The sequence below is a fragment of the Callithrix jacchus genome, chromosome 1 (assembly GCF_049354715.1).
Source record: "Callithrix jacchus isolate 240 chromosome 1, calJac240_pri, whole genome shotgun sequence".
NCBI lineage: Eukaryota > Metazoa > Chordata > Mammalia > Primates > Cebidae > Callithrix > Callithrix jacchus.
Genome location: NC_133502.1, coordinates 14,043,105 through 14,060,787, shown reverse-complemented (window position 1 = coordinate 14,060,787; position 17,683 = coordinate 14,043,105). Strand labels below are relative to the sequence as shown.

At 44.8% G+C, this 17,683-nt stretch overlaps 1 protein-coding gene across 16 annotated transcripts in view; it reads right to left on the bottom strand.

Annotated features, from left to right (window-relative positions):
* FARP1 (FERM, ARH/RhoGEF and pleckstrin domain protein 1) overlaps positions 1–17,683 on the bottom strand; it is a 321,357-nt gene that overhangs the window by 98,361 nt on the left and 205,313 nt on the right. For all 16 annotated transcript variants that reach the window (XR_013534808.1, XR_013534712.1, XR_013534800.1 and 13 more), the window contains exon 3: positions 14,383–14,487. Coding sequence is in view for 12 of the 16 variants with exons in the window: in XM_078370486.1 (XP_078226612.1) it covers positions 14,383–14,487 (105 nt within the window). In the remaining 4 variants the exon portion in view is untranslated. The remainder of the gene's footprint in view (positions 1–14,382; positions 14,488–17,683) is intronic.

Sequence of the window (17,683 nt, the reverse complement as noted above, 5' to 3'; positions counted from 1 at the left end):
CAAGATTGTACCACTGCCCTCCAGCCTGGGCACCAGAGCAACACTTGGTCTCAAAACAATAATTAATAATAATAATCGGTTACAATTTAAACATTAATAATCGGTTACGATTTAAACATATATAATCTAGGAAATTAGATAAATAAGCAAAATTTTTAAAGATATATTTTTTTACCATTAGGAAATCATTGTTAACACTCTAGGGAAGTGGTTCTCAAAGTTGAACATATATTAAAATTGCCCTAAGTAAGGGCTTGGTAAATCATGCACCACCAGACCCTGTTCCCAGAGCTCCTAATCTGGGGTGAGGCCTGAGAATGTGCATTCCCAGCCAGTTCCCAGGTGATGTGGATGCTGCTTGCAGGGCTGGGGACCATGCTTTAAGAACCACTGCCTTAGTACGTTATTTCCCAATCTACCATGATATGTGATGCATGTGAATATAAACATTCATATACTTTTTACAAATCAAAATGAGTTTGTTTTTTTTTTTCCTGTGACGGAATTTCGCTCATTACCCAGGCTGGAGTGCAATGGCGCGATCTCGGCTCACTGCAACCTCTGCCTCCTGGGTTCAGGCAATTCTCCTGCCTCAGTCTCCTGAGCAGCTGGGATTACAGGCACACGCCACCATGCCCAGCTAATTTTTGTACTTTTAATAGAGGCGGGGTTTCACCATGTTGACCAGGATGGTCTTGATCTCTTGACCTTGTGATCCACCAGCCTCGGCCTCCCAAAGTGTTGGGAGTACAAGCATAAGCCACAGATTTTTTAATTCTTTGAGACAGGGTCTCATTCTGTCACCCAGGCTAGTGCAGTGGTGCGATCTTGGCTCACTGCAACCCCTACCTTGTGGACTCAAGCGATCCTCCTGCCTCAGCCCCCTCAAGTAGCTGAGACTACAGGTGCAAGCAACCATACCTGGCTAATTTTTGTATTATTTGTAGAGGGGAGTTTCACCATGTTTCCCAGGCTGGTTTTGAGCTCCTGAGCTCAAGTGATCCACATGCCTCAGCCACCCAAAGTGCTATGATTACAGGCATGAGACATCTTGGCTGGTCACCAAAATGAAATTAAAAAAATTTTTTTTTCATAATATATTTTATTTAACCCCATCTGTATAAAATATTACCAATTAAATATGTAATCGATACAAAAACATCATTAAGGAGATATTTTGCTTTCTTTGCTACCCTTTGGAATCCCACGTCTATTTTATGCCTAGATGACATTTCAACTTCCACTAGCTATGTTTCAAGTGCTCATTACCTAGAGCTGAAGAACTCTGTATAAATGAAAATATAATTTTGTATAAGACTTCTTTCACTCTACATAATGTAGTATACCACAGTCTGTTAATCCAGTCTTCTCTTAATGGGTACATGTGCAATTTCTAGTTTGGGGTTATGAATACACATGCAAAGACTAGATTTACACACTTATTTTAATGGACATATGCTTTCATTTCTCTTACATAAATACTTAGAAGTGGAATTCCTGTGTCAAAAAAATTGCTGCATATTTAGTTTAATAAGAATCCTACCAAACTCTTTTCAAAACTGAAAAAAGAAGTAGCTGATAAAAACAAAGATTTGTACCTCTCCATTTTGTAAACTTTCCTCTCATCAAATACTCAAGCAATATTCAAATTCCTCCAATTAACTAAAGAATATCCTTACTGATGGTCTGTCAAAACTCATGTAAACCAGGACTGTGTTTCCTATCTGGTTATGTCATCGAAGTCTATTTTATTTTATTTTATTTTTTTGAGACAGGCGCCAGGCTGGAGTACAGTGGCGTGATCTCAGCCCACTGCAAACTCCGCCTCCCGGGTTCAAGCAATTCTCCTGCCTCAGCCTCCTGAGTAGCTGGGACTACAGGCACGCACCATCACACCCAGTCAATTTTTGTATTTTCACTAGAGACAGGGTTTCATCATGTTGGCCAGGATGGTCTCGGTTTCTTGACTCGTAATCCACCCACCTCAGCCTCCCAAAGTGCTGGGATTATAGGCGTGGGCCACCGTGCTCGGCCAAAGTCTCTTTTAATCTATCCTACTACCTTCCCTTTTTGACAACACTAACATGGTGAAGGAATCTGTTCAATATAATTTGAACTGAAAATTGCAGAATACGTTTTTATGTATTTACGGAAAAAGCTTTAAGTGAAAAAGAAATTAAAGACACATCTGTAAACCAAACTACAAAATCAAATGCAGTACAGGCTATCCCTAAGCCCTTGTGTACTGAATTCTTTAAGTAGGAGTTGGCATTCCAGAATATATGTGAAGGGAAGTTCTGGAATCAAACCAAGACAATATGACAATACAATGTGTGGGGTTTCAGGGAGCCTTAACTTGGAGAGAAACTTTAATGTCTGCAATCTTCACTTTTAACCAGGAATCAGCAGTGGACCTCAGGCAAGAACCTTGTAAAACATCAATTACTCAGTTTAAACTATTTTAAAATCATTTGTTTAATTTTCATTAGCTTCAAAAGATTCATTTCAAAAGATTTCACATGGGTATTACGGTTAATTGAACTTTTAAAAACTGTGGTAAGAAGACTTAACATGAGATCTACCCTCTCAAAATTCTAACCGTGCAATACGGTGTTGTTAACTACAGATAAAATGCTATACAACCCTTTAAACTATCATTTGCTTATTCTGCCTTATACCATTTTCCTTTTCACCCTTTAAAAATACTTAAGATTAAATAGATGCTTAAAACTGCACAAAGTAGGCTGGGCATGGTGGCTCAGGCCTATAATCCCAGCACTTTGGGAGGCTGAGGTAGACAGATCACCTGAGGTTGAGAGTTCGAGACCAGCCTGACCAACATGGAAAAACTCCATCTCTACTAAAAATACAAAATTAGCCAGGCATGGTGGCATATGCCTGTAATTCCAGCTACTCAGGAGGCTGAGACAGGAGAATTGCTTGAACCCAGGAGGCAGAAATTGCAGTGAGCTGAGATCGCGCCATTGCACTCCAGCCTGGGTAACAAGAGCTAAACTGTCTCAAAAAATAACAAAACTGCACAAAGCAAACGTATAGCTTGGTGAATTATTAGATGGTAAACGCTCTTGTATCCATCACCTAAGTCAAGAAATCAAACTCTGCTGGGTCAACTCCTTTCAAACTCAACTTGCGCCCTCTACAAGTCACCATATGCAGCATTTCATAGTAACTGCATAAGTTTGTAATGTTTTATTTTATCAAATAGTGTATCTTTACACACTAGAGTTTAGTCCTAAGGCTAAACCACCCTAGTCTTAAGACTCATGAGTGGTTCAGCAGCATCCCCTTGGGTAGTTAAGTATGTCTTCACAGTTCATAGGAGATCTGGTTGTTTATGAGTGTGTGGTGTCCCCCTTACCCCCCCACCACCCAAAATTGCTTAGTCTCTAATCTTAAGACTAAACTCTAGTGTATAAAGAGGCACCATTTGGTGAAATAAAGCATTACAAATACATGCAGTTACTCTGAAACTCTGCAGAGAGGTTACTAGTAGAGGGCAGGCGTTTATACTGCTTCATCTATAGCTTCCTCTTGCATCTTTCCTTTCCTGACTGTGACTCGCAGGGTTTCCTGGAGTTTGGACTTTGCCAACTGCACGCTCACAGTACTATTCAACCTCAGTTCTGCAGTTTGGAAGCTGCATCCAACTGGATCCTTCAGCAGAGCCAAATGTGGCGTCTCGGGAAGAACACATTGAAGTCTCTTTTTAAAATATCATTGTGACCCTGATGCTTTTCTGTTACTCACTTTTATGTGAAAATTGTTTCCTAACCTATTTAGAAGCAGGCATGGACCAGGGTAGCCTTTCAGATCTCTCAGAGCATCCCCATCTATTTTTGTACAGTCCTGAAAACCATGGAAGTCTGCTTTCTCAGGTTTCCTGGCTCCATTTCTCTGTCATTTCTCTCTGTTGTCCCAAATCAGCACCATTTGGGCTCCCTTCTGGGTTATCTCCGTTGGGTGGTGGCCTGTCTCAAGGTGCAGTTCCTGGTCACTGGGCCACAGCTGCTCCAGCCCTGTTAGGCCTTACCCATTCTAGCTGCTCTTCTCAAACTGCCCCCTGTAATTTCCAGCAGCAATTTGAGGGTTCTCTTCTCCCCTCCATCAGATGCCCTGCTGTTTCCTGTTTCTTCCTAAACAGACACCGATGGCGTGCAGGCCTCGGGCTGGCTGATGTTCTGTCTCCAGCTGCTTGTTCTTTGGTATCTAGGACAGGCTGGCATCTAGTTTTGCCACGGATGTTGTCTGTCTAAGTAGCTGTCTTGATGTACGACCTTGGGTTTGAGAAGATCTAAAAACTATGCTTCTACCACCACCACCACCACCTTAGAACCCTATATCCATTTTGAGACATGTTAATATTTCCATGCATCTTTTTCTGTAACCACTGATACGGTTCGGGTATCTGTTCCCTCCAAATCTCACTGAAATGTGATTTCCAGTGTTGGAGGTGGGGCCTGGTAGGGGTGGTGGGTTCCTCACGAGTGGTTCAGCACCATCCCCTTGGGTAATAAGTGTGCCTTCACTCGGAGCTCATGGGCGGTGTGGTGTTTAGCATGTGCTGCCCCCCACCCCTTGCTCGGAGCTCATGGGCGGTGTGGTGTTTAGCATGTGCTGCCCCCCACCCCTTGCTCCCTCCCTTGTAACATGACATCCTGCCCTGTTCCCACTCTGCCTTCTGCCATGAGCAAAACCCCCCAAGGCCTCACCATGCTTATAGAGCCTTGCAGAACCGTGAGCCAATTGAACCTCTTTTTTTCTTTATTTTTATTTTTGAGATGGAGTCTCACTCTGTCACCAGGCTGGAGTGCAGTGGTGTAATCTCAGCTCACTGAAACCTCCGACACCCTGGTTCAAGCAATTCTCCTGCCTCAGCCTCCCAAGTGGCTGGGATTACAGGCATGTGCCACCACGCCCAGCTAATTTTTGTATTTTTAGTAAAGATGGGATTTCACCAAGTTGGTTAGGATGGTCTCCATCTCCTGACCTCATGATCTGCCTACCTCAACCTCCCAAAGTGCTGGAATTATAGGCGTGAACCACTGCACCTAGCCATAAGCCTCTTTTCTTTATAAATTACCCAGCCTCAGGTATTTCTTTATGGCAACACAAATGGCCTAACACAAGCATATTTCTTATTCAGGTACAATATGGCCAACAGATCAGAAGATCACTGCATTCAGAAGAGAGTTTATATTCACAGTTCCCAAGAGGAGGGGGTCTACCACTCCAAAGGGAGAACCAGGGCTGGTCCTGAGGCAGAGGGAGATGGGGAGAGGGAACAAGGGCAGAAGTCTTTACCATCGCCTCGCAAGGTAAGCAGGTTTAGCCCTGGCTGATCTCTATCACTTCTGTGGGCTCTGGCTGTGGGTACCTGGTCCTGAAGTGACTCTAAGGCAGCAGACTGTTGCTTCCTGGTATGTGAGAATGAGCAGGAAGCAGGTGGCTGGCTAGGGCTCTGGACTGGTTAACTGGCAAATAACAGGGACACGCACAGGGAGCCATTTGCCATTTCTAAGAACTGGCTAGCCCAGGAGGGGAGAAGTCGCTCCCCTAGTCAGCAAGGCCTCAGGTATTCGAGAGTACAGAAAGAAAAAAGTACAGAGGGAAGAGATCAGAAGTGGCCAGCGGCTCGCACGGAGAGAGGGAGGAACTGGAGCACAGGGAAGGATTGGGGCCGTCACACAGTTCTGTGTAATACTGTCGTGGTGGACGCATGTCTGGATACATGTGTCAAAACCCACAGAGTGTACAGCAGCAAGAGTGAAGCGACACGTCAAGTTTGGAGTGCAGTGAATGAGTGAATGAATGATACTATATGGACACTGGCCCATCAGCGAGGCCACACTAAGGCATAGTGTCAGGAACAGTGGACACTATGGAGGAACAGAGTGGGAGCAGCATATAGGAACCTCTGTGCTTTCTGCTTAATTTTTTTGGTAAACTTAAAACCGCTCAACAAATATTAAATATATTAATTAAACAAAACAAATCCCCCCCCCCCCAGAAGCCCCCAAAATCACGTATTCTCCTTTCCACTGGAGAGCTGGAATATCACCCGTCGCTCTATTTTCAAGGGGCCAGTCCTCCCAGACTCTCTGCTTGAGGGGAGCTTTGCCTCCCCTGGGACCTGCCTGTCAACACAGCCACCATCAGACGGGGCTGCTCCGTGAGGTGACAGAGCCACTGTACAACCTCACCTCTGCTGGCTTCCTACACCTGCAGGCTGTCCTCAGTCCTGCGACATTCTTCATTCTTTACACCTGCCACGTTCCTCAAAAAGCCCCTCTTTGCCTCAGGTCTTCAGACCCTTAGGAAGAAGCGAGGGCAGAGGCTGCAGCTAAGCACAGATGAAGGGATGTGTCTGACTTTCGCTAGAAACCTCCAGCAAGGGATGCCTGTCATTCTGGCAGCCACCATTTCCATGACCTCCCATCCCTCAAAAGTAGGCCTGCTACTGACAAACCTCCTCTCCTAGCACAGAGGACAGAAAATGAATGACAAGGTGAAAGTCTTCTTCCTGGAGCTTCACCAGTATTTATGGATAAGAAATCAGAATTGATTTTATCAGGCTAGTGAGCAATGCCATTTTAATAAAACAGTGGTAGGCTGGCTTCACTGATTTCTGAGTTAGATTGCAAAAATGAAATTGAAAAGACATCTGAGTGCCTGCTATGTGCCAAGAAACCTGCTGGGCTCATCATTGTGAAGTATCTGATTAGCCTTCATGAAACCTTGTAAAATGGTCTCTGATTCCTCTCATTTCTCAGATGAAGTGCAATCTCAAGGAAGTTAATCAACCTAGCAGGTAAATGACAAAGAGAATGTTTAGGCAGATTTACAGGTCCCAATGCAAAGCTTTTCCAGCTATCCTCAACAAGCCAATGAGATCAATCTTCCACATACGACCATCTCTGCTCTCACGGTTTGTGCAGCTCTTTTATACAGGAGATCCGAGGCAAGGCAGCCACGTGTGACATACAGAATATGAGCTTTGGAAAGACAGGCTGGGTGTGGATCCCGGTTACATACTTCATTGTTAAGGGCTGGGCTTACTTCTTCTCTGCATTAGCTCACTGTACAATCTGTGTGATAAAACACCGACCACAGAGACTGGCTAACTAAGGCACATGGGCCAAATCCGGCCAGCCTCCTGCCTGTTCTGGCACAGACCCAAAGCAGAGACTGGTTTTTACATTTTTAAGTGATTTAAAAAAAAATCAAAAGAATCACATTTTGCAATATGTGAAAACTGTATGAAATCCACATCCCCGTGCCCATGAATAAAGTCGCATTGGAACACAGCCACGTCCATTCATTTCACATTGTCTATGGTTATTTCTGTTCTACGATGACAGAGTCGAGTGTAACTAAGGCACTTTCCTGGACACAACTTTAGCCAGACTCCTCCTCTTCCCCATGAGGCCTCAGCCACAGGCTTCTGTGTCCAGTTTTAGCAAGAATCCTGCAAAGTCAGTTTCAAGGGAATCCCCTCATTAGCTCCCAGAGCCCGCCTCCATGGCAATCTAATGGTTTTCTGGCCCTTTCCCAGCCTTCAGACTGTATGTACCAATTAGCAGGCGTATTAAGCACAGGGTCTTGATTCTCAGGATCAATGGTGTTTCTGCCATGGAAAGCTCAATCCATACTTTTAAACAGCTGATTAAAACACTTTTCTGTTCTGGGGAGTGATCCTCTAGGGGCAGTGCTAGACAACAGCAAGAACAGGACAAGAGCCAAGGACTGGAGCAGGCCAAGCTTGGGTGTCAACACCACAAGGAACTCTTTGAATTGACAAGCCTTGGGACAAGTCTACTTAAGGGTAGAACATAATTGATTATTTCATAACGGTCACTAGTTTATTTACAATCTTGAGAAACACATCTTAGATAAGGAAAAACACTTGTTTTCTCCTTAAACTCCTTCACATCCTTCCCATGAATAAGGCTCTGACTTGGGTAAATACATGACAGAAATGATGAGAAGACAGAGAGAAGGCTAGGCAGAAATTCAAGCTGCCTAAATTCAACACCTTATCACCTAGAGACAAGGATTTACAACCTGACATGCCTGGTGCTTTGAGGAAACCAGTTTCCCATGCATCACACACAGAGAAATGGGTGAACCCAGTTGTTACATCCCTACGACTGGGCATTTTGAGACCAATCATGCTTTTTCTCAGGTAGGAAGATGGGTACAGTCTCCCAAATAAAGACTGGCAGAGGTGACAGTCACAACGGCGGCATTACAAAATAAGTGACAGCACACCCACGTTCATTGCAGCATGGCTCACGATGGCCAAGAGGTGATAGCAACTTGAGTGTCCATCCATGGAGGAATGGATACTGGAGACATGGTGAATACACACAACGGAAATGGCACTCCACCTTAAAACCAAGGGAACTCCTGTCGTATGCCACCGCACAGGTGAACCTCGAGGACATTATGCTGAGTGAAGTAAGCCAGTCAAGAAAAGACAAAGACTGCATGATTCCACTTCCTTGATGAGGCATCTAAAGACTCTTAGTAACAGAAAGAAGAACAGGGGTGGGGAAAGGGAACCGGGGAGTTTTTTAATGGGTGTAGAGTTTCCATCTCACAAGATAAAAAAATTCTAGGAATCTGCTCTACAAGGAAGTGTGTGTAGTTAACACTTCTGAACTACACACGTATAAATAGTTAAGATGATACATTATATGTTATTTGTTTCTGACCACAATTTTAAAAATAATGGTAACAGTGAAGATGATGACCGTAACAAGTTTGCGTAAATAATGCTTTTGGAAACTTTAATGGGTCCCAGACACTGGGCTGCATGCTGAGAGACTGTCAACAATGGTGTGTGTGGGTGGAGGGGGAGATCCAGCTGCTGCTGCTGATTCTCACAGGGTGAGATGCTCTTCCTCAGTCCACACAAGCAAAACTGGCCTGTAGCTCTTCCAAAACAGATTCCATCAGATGACCCTCTGGTCGTCATTTCTGTCACTGTGCTCTCTTTGCATTTTGGAACTTTCATTGCATTTGGAGCTATAGCTATTATTTAAGTTATAGATTTCACATGTTGTAAGTGCAGAGTTCGCTGGAATTTTACAAACTGGTTGTTCCCATGGAACCAGCATGTAGATCAAGAGAGAGAACACAGCCAAGACCCTGGGTCATTTACACCATTCCCTCTAATATCACAGAGTGATTCTGTCAAAATAACTGTTTTTTTTTTTGAGACATTCTTACCCTGTCACCCAAACTGGAGTGCAGAGGAACGATCTCAGCTCACTGCAACCTCTGCCTCCTGGGTTCAAGCAGTTCTACTGCCTCAGCCTCCCAAGTAGCTGGGATTACAGATGCGTGCCACCACATCCAGCAATTTTTGTATTTTTAGTAGAGACAGGGTTTTACTATTTTGGCCAGGCTAGTCTTGAACTCCTGACCATATGTGATCCTCCTGTCTTGGCCTCCCAAAGTGTTGGGATTACAGACATGAGCCATCGCACTTGGCCTCAAAACAACTTTTAAAAATTGAGGTGGGTAGATCACCTGAGGTCAAGAGTTTGAGACCAGCCTGGCCAACATAGTAAAACCCTGTCTCGGCTGGGTGCAGTGGCTCACGCCTATAATCCCAGCACTTTGGGAGGCCGAGGCAGGTGGATCACAGTCAGGAGTTTGAGACCAGCCTGACAAACAAGGTGAAACCCTGTCTCTACTAAAAATGCAAAATATTAGCCAGGCATGGTGGCGCGTGCCTGTAAACCCAGTTACTCAGGAGGCTGAGGCAGGAGAATTGACTGAACCCGGGAGGCAGAGACAGCAATAAGCCAAGATCACACCATCGCACTCCAGCCTGGGCGACAGAGCAAGAGACTCCGTCTCAAAAACAAACAAACAAAAAACATCTCTACTAAAAACACAAAAATTAGCTGGGTGTGGTGGTAGATGCCTGTAATCCCAGCCACTTGGGAAACTGATGTAGGAGAATCGTCTGAACCCAGGAGGCAGAGGTTGGAGTCAGCCAAGCTTGCACTACTGCACTCCAGCCTGGGCAACAGAGTGAGACTCCATCTCAAAAACTAATAATACTTTTCTGCCATTGGCTCAGACTGGAATTCTGTAATTGATGGAGAAGGCAGGGGCATCTGTGGCATTCAGTGGAGACATCAGGCTGGTCTCAAACTCCTGACCTTGTGATCCACTGGCCTCGGCCTCCTTGTTCTAGACAGATCTGAGCTTCAATCCCATTTCTTTGCTGTGTGCCTTTGGGAGAAGGACTTAGCCTCTTTAAGGCTTAACTTCCTCATGAGCAAAAGGGGATATAAAGCACCAGTGCAGGAATAAATGAGACAGTGTATGTGAACCCAGCACTGCGCCTGCAGTTACAGCTCTCTAGAGCCTGTGCTGGCAGACTACGGCTTCCTGTTACATGAAGCTCTGCTGGAACAAAGACATGCATTCCTTCTCATATTATCTATGTGTGCTTTTGCACAAGAAGGGGAGACTCGAATAGCTGCAGCAGAGACCGCATGGCCTGTAACGTACTATCTGTCCCTTTACTAGGAAGGTGTGGTCCCTGCTCTAGAATGTGGGTCATGTGTGCCTCTGTACCCACAGGCACCAGAACACTCCAGCACGTAAGAAGTACTCATGCAGTGGCCTCTGTGTGATGTGTGGCAAATAAACACTTACTTCTTTGAGTCATCAACAGTGGGTGTTGTTTTTTTATTATTATTATTTTGCAGTTGAATAAATTCCTGAACAATATTGTAAGAAAGGAGTGAAATCATAAAAATCAGGCCTGGTAACAACCTGAAAGAAGTCAGCCCCGCCCGGCACCTAGAAAGCACAATAAGCTTACAAATTCTAGCAACAGAGAAGCACCTGTAGTGAATGGGAAAAAGCTGAACTTAGAGTCAGGCGAACACAGAATCGTAGCTGTGCCGCGTTAGCTAATTGGTAGATTCAGACATGCGGAAATTCTCAGCATCTTAGCGCCCTCAGCTGTGAAGCCCAAACACCGCTGCCGATTTCTGGTTTGGACAAACAGCTCCTGCAGGACTGGAACTGGACAAGATCGGAGTCAGGCAGGTCATCAGGAGCTTCAAGGAATTCAGGCGGGCACTGAACAGGGTTGTTAGAAATAATGAGATAACACTATCTTCAGGTGTTTTGAAAGTCATTATTTTACCACGAAATAAGGGCGTGAAACAATATTCCACAGAACTGGCTACACTGTAATTACTTCCCGGACTCTCTTAAGATGCTGTGTATGCCTAATGAATGCAAACCGGAACTACTTCTTGCTGTCACTTTATCTCACTTTTCATGTGAAGTCTGATGCCAGACACAGTGTAGGCACAAAATAATTGTTAGATGAACAGGAGAATGCAGAATGAGATTTGGCAGGTCTGTGGTCATATGCCACGCTGGAAAAAGGGCTGGGAGTTAGGGAAGCTAGGATTTAAACTACAAACTAGAAAACAACCGAGTGTTTGGAGGTGGGAAGAAACTGAGAAAATACACCTTGCTCTCATTTTTAGGCCCATGACAGATCCGCTCATTCACCACCTGCTCTGCTCTGCTCTGAGGGCTCTGCCCTTACATGCTGCTGTGCCACCTGTGGCCACTTTCTCTTCACAATGAATGTTCTCATCCCGTTTCAGGGCTTCCACGGACATTCGTAATAATCATAAGATTCCCGGATCCAAATTTCCACCCAGATCTCTTTTCTGTGCTCCAGGAAATACACCTTCTGGCACTGCCTGCTGGATGTCTCCACTGAATGCCATGGATACCCCTGCCTCCTCAAGCTGGCATGGGACTCATCTTCACCCCCGGGGCATGGTCTTCCCCAGGGATGGGCACTACTGTCCTCCCAGACTGCAAAGCTGGAAACTGAGCCACTCTGAGCCCTCTCCTTCACAAGTGTATTCATTCAATCACATCCTCTCCTACTGCCCCCAACCCCAATCTCCAGAATCCATCCAGCTCCTGCCACCCCCTCAAGTTTCCCTTTCTTCTAGCTAGCACCATTTGCGGCCAGACTCGCTGCTACAGCCTAATGGTTTTCTTGACACCAGTCTGGTTCTATTCCAATTTAATTTAATTTAACTATACTATACTGTATTGTATTCTTATATATTATTTTAGACAGAGTCTCGCTCTGTCATCCAGGCTGCAGTGCAATGGCACAATCTCGGCTCACTGCAACCTCTGCCTCCCGGGTTCAGGTGATTTCCCTGCCTCAGCCTCCCGAGTAGCTGGGACTACAGGCACATGCCACCATGCCTGGGTAATTTTCTGTATTTTAGTAGAGACGGGGTTTTACCCTGTTAGCCAGGATGGTCTCGATCTCCTGACCTCATGATGGTGCCCTCCTGGGCTTCCCAAAGTGCTGGGATTACAGGCGTGAGCCACCGCATCCAGCCCAGTTCTCGTTTAAACCATAACTCAGATCATATCACACTCCCTTATAAAAGCATCAACAGCTTCTCAAACACATTAGTTTGAGTATAGAACTGTGGGGGCCAATAGAAAACCCTTGGCTCAATGTGATGACCCAGCACTTGAAACATGGCTGGGAAGCAAGAGGTGCTGAGGTCACATACACATCAGATTTGAAGACTTTGCAGACAAAACGGACAGCGTGAAAATATCTCATCATAGTTATTTAGACTGTGTGTTCAAATGACAATGGTTCTGGATATATGAGGTTATATAAAATACATTTTAAAGTAAATTTCACCTGGTCGTTTGACCTTTTTATCATATTGCTAGAAAAGTTAAAATTGCACATGTGGCTTATTTCTCCTGACTGCAACAGCACAGAAAGCCCTTCACATACGGCTCCCTGCTGAGCTTCCAACCTTCCTTCTCTCACTGCCTTTACCACTGCCCTTCTCCTTGTCCTTCTCAATTCTGGCCTCTGCAGGCTCCTGAATAGCCCACTTGCTTTCTAGTTTTTGTACATGGGGTGCCTCATCTATGTACCAGATAGATACAAGATAGATACCAGGAGGGCCTTCTATTAGATCAAGCCCTCCTGGTCTCCCGGGACACGGGTTTGCAGAAGGCTCTCCTGAACTCGAATGGCGTTTGTTATCTCCACTGCCAAGCACTACCGCACTCAGGGAGCTCCTGTCACACATCCTCTATTTGCAGGGCTCCCCACCTGGATCATAAATTCCCTGTGTCTCACTCACTACTGAATCTGCAGTGCAGGGACCAGCAGAAGTTCCAGGAACTCAGCATGCATCAAATCAAAGAATAAAAACATAGCCAATGAACTTACAGCCCCAAAAGGTGCTTAATAAAAGGTAGACTCAGGACATGCGCAGTGGCTCAGGCCTGTAATCCCAGCACTCTGGGAGGCTGAGGTGGGTGGATCCCCTGAGGTTGGGAGTTTGAGACCATCCTGGCCAATATGGAGAAACCCCATCTCTACTAAAAGTACAAAATTAGCCCGGTGTGGTGGTGGGCACCTGTAACTGCAGCTACTGTGGAGACTGAGGCAGGAGAACTGCTTGAACCTGGGAGATGGAGGTTGCAGTGAGTCAAGACTGCACCACTACATTCCAGCCTGGACAACAAGAGCAAAACTCCGTCTCCAAAAAGGAAAAAAAAAAAGGGTAGATTCAGATATAGGATTAAGTAACCGCCATCAACCCAAAAAGATTAAAAAAAAAAAAACAAAAAAAAAAACCCCGGAAGCTATGCTCTACCTTTTAATTTTCCAGAAAAATCTGACATATTTAACAACTTTAAAATGGTTGGACCCACTGTTTGGGTAATTCGGCGCCACACGATTTGAACACCTGGCTACGAGCAAACAGAAACGTAGTACTCAGTTCACTGGGGCAACATCGGTAATAGCAAAATACTGAAAAAAGCCAAGTATTCCATCATTTACAATGGAAGTTGTAAATTATACATATCCCTTTGGTGGAATGGCATGCAGCCATGAAAAAGAAGGAAATGGACTCCATGTGCTGAAAAGGAAAGATTTCCCTGGAGCAGGGAGAGAAAGCAGAGGGCACTATATTATTTCCTCACATTTGTGTATTTCAAAGACATATGTTTGCATATGCATCTACACTGAATTTATCAGAAATATACTCAAGGATATGTGTATTCACAAGGTAACAGCTTCTGGAGGCAGAGATGGGAGGGCAGTGATCACTGTGTACCTGCTTTGGACTTGCTAATCATATGCATGAATATTTTTATTACAAAACATATTAATGAGGGCTTTCTGGTGTTTTTCCCTCTATTTCTGCGTGACCACAGACAAGCACCAATTATTTCACTGCCCTGCCCATCCCCCACCAAGATGAACAGACAGTAAAATAGCAACATTAGGTTAACATCACCTACCGTGATCTTTTTGTGATCAGGAAACTCGAGGCCAAAATAGTCACCTTCCACGAGGTTGAGGTGGCTGCAAACGGCATCCAGCAGCACCTTCCCAGGAGCTCTTTGCTGTAGGCAGAAACAACAGGGGTTAACTGTGAGGCAGGCAGGGATGAAAACAAACCACAGCTTGCTGCAGGAAACTGATTCCCAAGTCTACGGTCCTCCACAGCTTGCCACCACCCACCTCCATGACACCAGGAACATCAGCCAGCCCCATCTACACCTCTGTGCCTGCTTTTCCCAAAACTGGATGCAAATCTCTTAGCATTTTCTTCCCACTCCAGTATCACTCCTCCCACTTTTTCAATTAATCGACTATCTTTTCAGAGTAGTTTTGAGGTTTAAAAAAAGTTGAGCAAAAAGTTCTTCCCAACACACAGTGTCCCCGTTATTAACACTAGTGGTAGAGATTTGCTACAACAGTGGGGCCAATATTGATAGAGTATCATCACTCGCCCTCCATAACTCACATAAGGCTACTCTGTGTGCTGTAAAGTTCTATGACAAAAGTGTTGTGACCTGTCTGCATTACAGTATCATACAGAATAGTTTCACTGCATCATATGAGTTTCACCCTAAAAATCCTGTTTTCCAGCTGTTCATCCCTTCCTCCCCCTCATCTCTGGCGACCACCGATCTGTCTCTATAGTTTGCCTTTTCCAGAATGTCATCTAGCTGGACTCTTACAGTATGTAAAGGAGTCCTTTGTGGACTGCCTTCTTTCATTCAGAAATATGCATATAAAGTCCCCCCAAGTCTCTATTTTTTGAGATGGAGTTTCGATCTTGTTGACCAGGCTGGAGTGCAACTGAACGATCTCAGCTCACTGTAACCTCCGCCTACTGGGTTCAAGCAATTCTCCTGCGTCAGCCTCCCAAGTAGCTGGAATTACAGGCATGCGCCACCACACCTGGCCAATTTTGTATTTTTAGTAGCAACGGGGTTTCTCCATGTTGGCCAGACTGGTCTCAAACTCCCAAACTCAGGTGATCTGCCCACCTCAAGCCTCCGAAAGTACTGGAATTACAGATGTGAGCCACTGTGCCCAGCCCCCTCCATGTCTTTTTATGGCTCGGGCTTACTTATTTATTTATTGAGACAGAGTCATGCTTTTGTCACCCAAGCTGGAGTGCAATGGCATGATCTCAGCTGACTACAGCCTCTGCCTTCCAGGCTCAAGCAATTCTCCTCCCTCAGCCTGCCAAGTAGCTGGGATTATAGGCACCCACCACCACACCTGGCTAATTTTTTTTGTATTTTTAGTAGAGACAGGTTTTCACCATGTTGGCCAGGCTGGTCTCCAACTCCTGATCTCAGGTGATCTGCCTACCTCGGCCTCCCAAAGTGCTGGGATTATAAGTCTGAGCCACCATGTCTGGCCCCCTCCATGTCTTTTTATGGCTAGCTACTGAGTTATCCATTCCACTGTATGACAGATGGTTTAGTATCTATTTGTCTATTACCCCAATTAATTTCAGGCCACTTTTTCATCTTTGTATTCTTATTGCCTAGCACAGCACCTGGCAATCAATCAATGTCTGCTGAAATCAATACTATTCATGAATTTTCTATACACTGGATCTACAGTGAAAGGGAATATTATATATTCCTTCAAGTTCTACCCTGAAGAGTATAGCTAGCCAGCTTGCTTGCTTGCTCATTCATTCATTCATAATCTTGCCTTTGTCGCCCAGGCTAGAGTACAACGGCACAATCTAAGTTCACTGCAGCCTCCACCTCCTGGGCTCAAGTAATTCTCCTGCCTCGGCCTCCCAAGTAGGTGGGATTACAGGCACCAGCCATCATGCCTGGCTAATTTTTTGTATTTTTAGTAGAGATGGGGTTTCATCATGTTGGTCAGGCTGGTCTTGAACTCCTGACCTCAGGTGATCCACTCACCTCGGCCTCCCAAAGTGCTGGGATTACGAGTGTGAGTCACCACACTCGGCCAGCTTATTTTTACTGTGAAATGACATTCCACTGTCTGGATATAATACAGTTCATTCATCTACTGAAGGACATTTCGGTTGCTTCCAGTTTTGGCAATTATGAATACAGCTGTTATAAATATTTGTGGACAGGTTTTCTGTGAATGTTAACTTTTCAACCCATGACCCCAGGTGTTTTTTTGTGACAGTCAAAGCCCTGTCCCTGTGCCTCTCTCCTTCTCCACAAATATGACATGGATGGCTTCCTTCTCTACCTGCCAGTAGCACCCTGCTCTATCTCAACAAGACTATATCAAGATTGAAGGGAAAGACTGTATTTTTTTCATCTCTGTATCACAGTGCCTAACCGCCAACTGATTTTTTTGAAATGAATGAATGAACAACTCAATAACAGTTATCCATTCCACTGTATGACAGATGGTTTAGTATCTATTTGTCTATGTCCCCAATTAATTTCAGGCCACTTTTTCATCTTTGTATTCTTATTGCCTAGCACAGCACCTGGCAATCAATCAATGTCTGCTGAAAGCAATACTATTCATGAATTTTCTATATATACTGGATCTACAGTGAAAGGGAATATTATATATAGGAACTCAAGTTCTACCCTGAAGAGCTCAGAATCATATGCCTCAGTTTCTCTTCATTATGTACATTCCCAGAGACTGATAGTAAAATGGATCAATTCCACCATATAAATCAAATCTTGGGAAACAAATGCTTCCAAAACATGGCCATTCAGTTACTGGTTTTATACTTCTCCCCTCTTCCCTGAGACAAGCAGAGCATTTTAGCAACCAATTAGTAACCCAGGAGACTGAGTGACAGCAGGAGTCAAAGCCTGCCGACGACACGGATAGGTGTGTCCATGAGCCTGGACCAGCATGAACAGAGGAGCCAAGAAAGATGCTGCTTGATGTTCAACATTAAGCACCTTTTGGGTTTTGTTTTTTTTAAAACAGATGCCACTTTAAACCCCCACACTTGCCCTCACTGCAACAGTGGAGATGCACATTCTCTACAGATGATTCCAAACTCTCCAGATCTGAAATGCCTGGTCCAAGGATCATTGGCAGTCATGCCACCTACATGAATGTCAGGAGTCACATGTGATCGTGTGGAACCCCCTTCTTCCCCGACAAGCTCTCCTATTCTCCAGGCATGGTTATCCAGAGGAAACGGCTCAGGAGAGCAGAATGGATTGCTGGTCACCAGTCTTATTTTCCACCAATCTTATTTTGCTATAGCAATGTGCCCCGTTTCCGACATACAGGGTCAGAGTAGCATTTCCCACCTAGGTTAAGGAAGGGAGT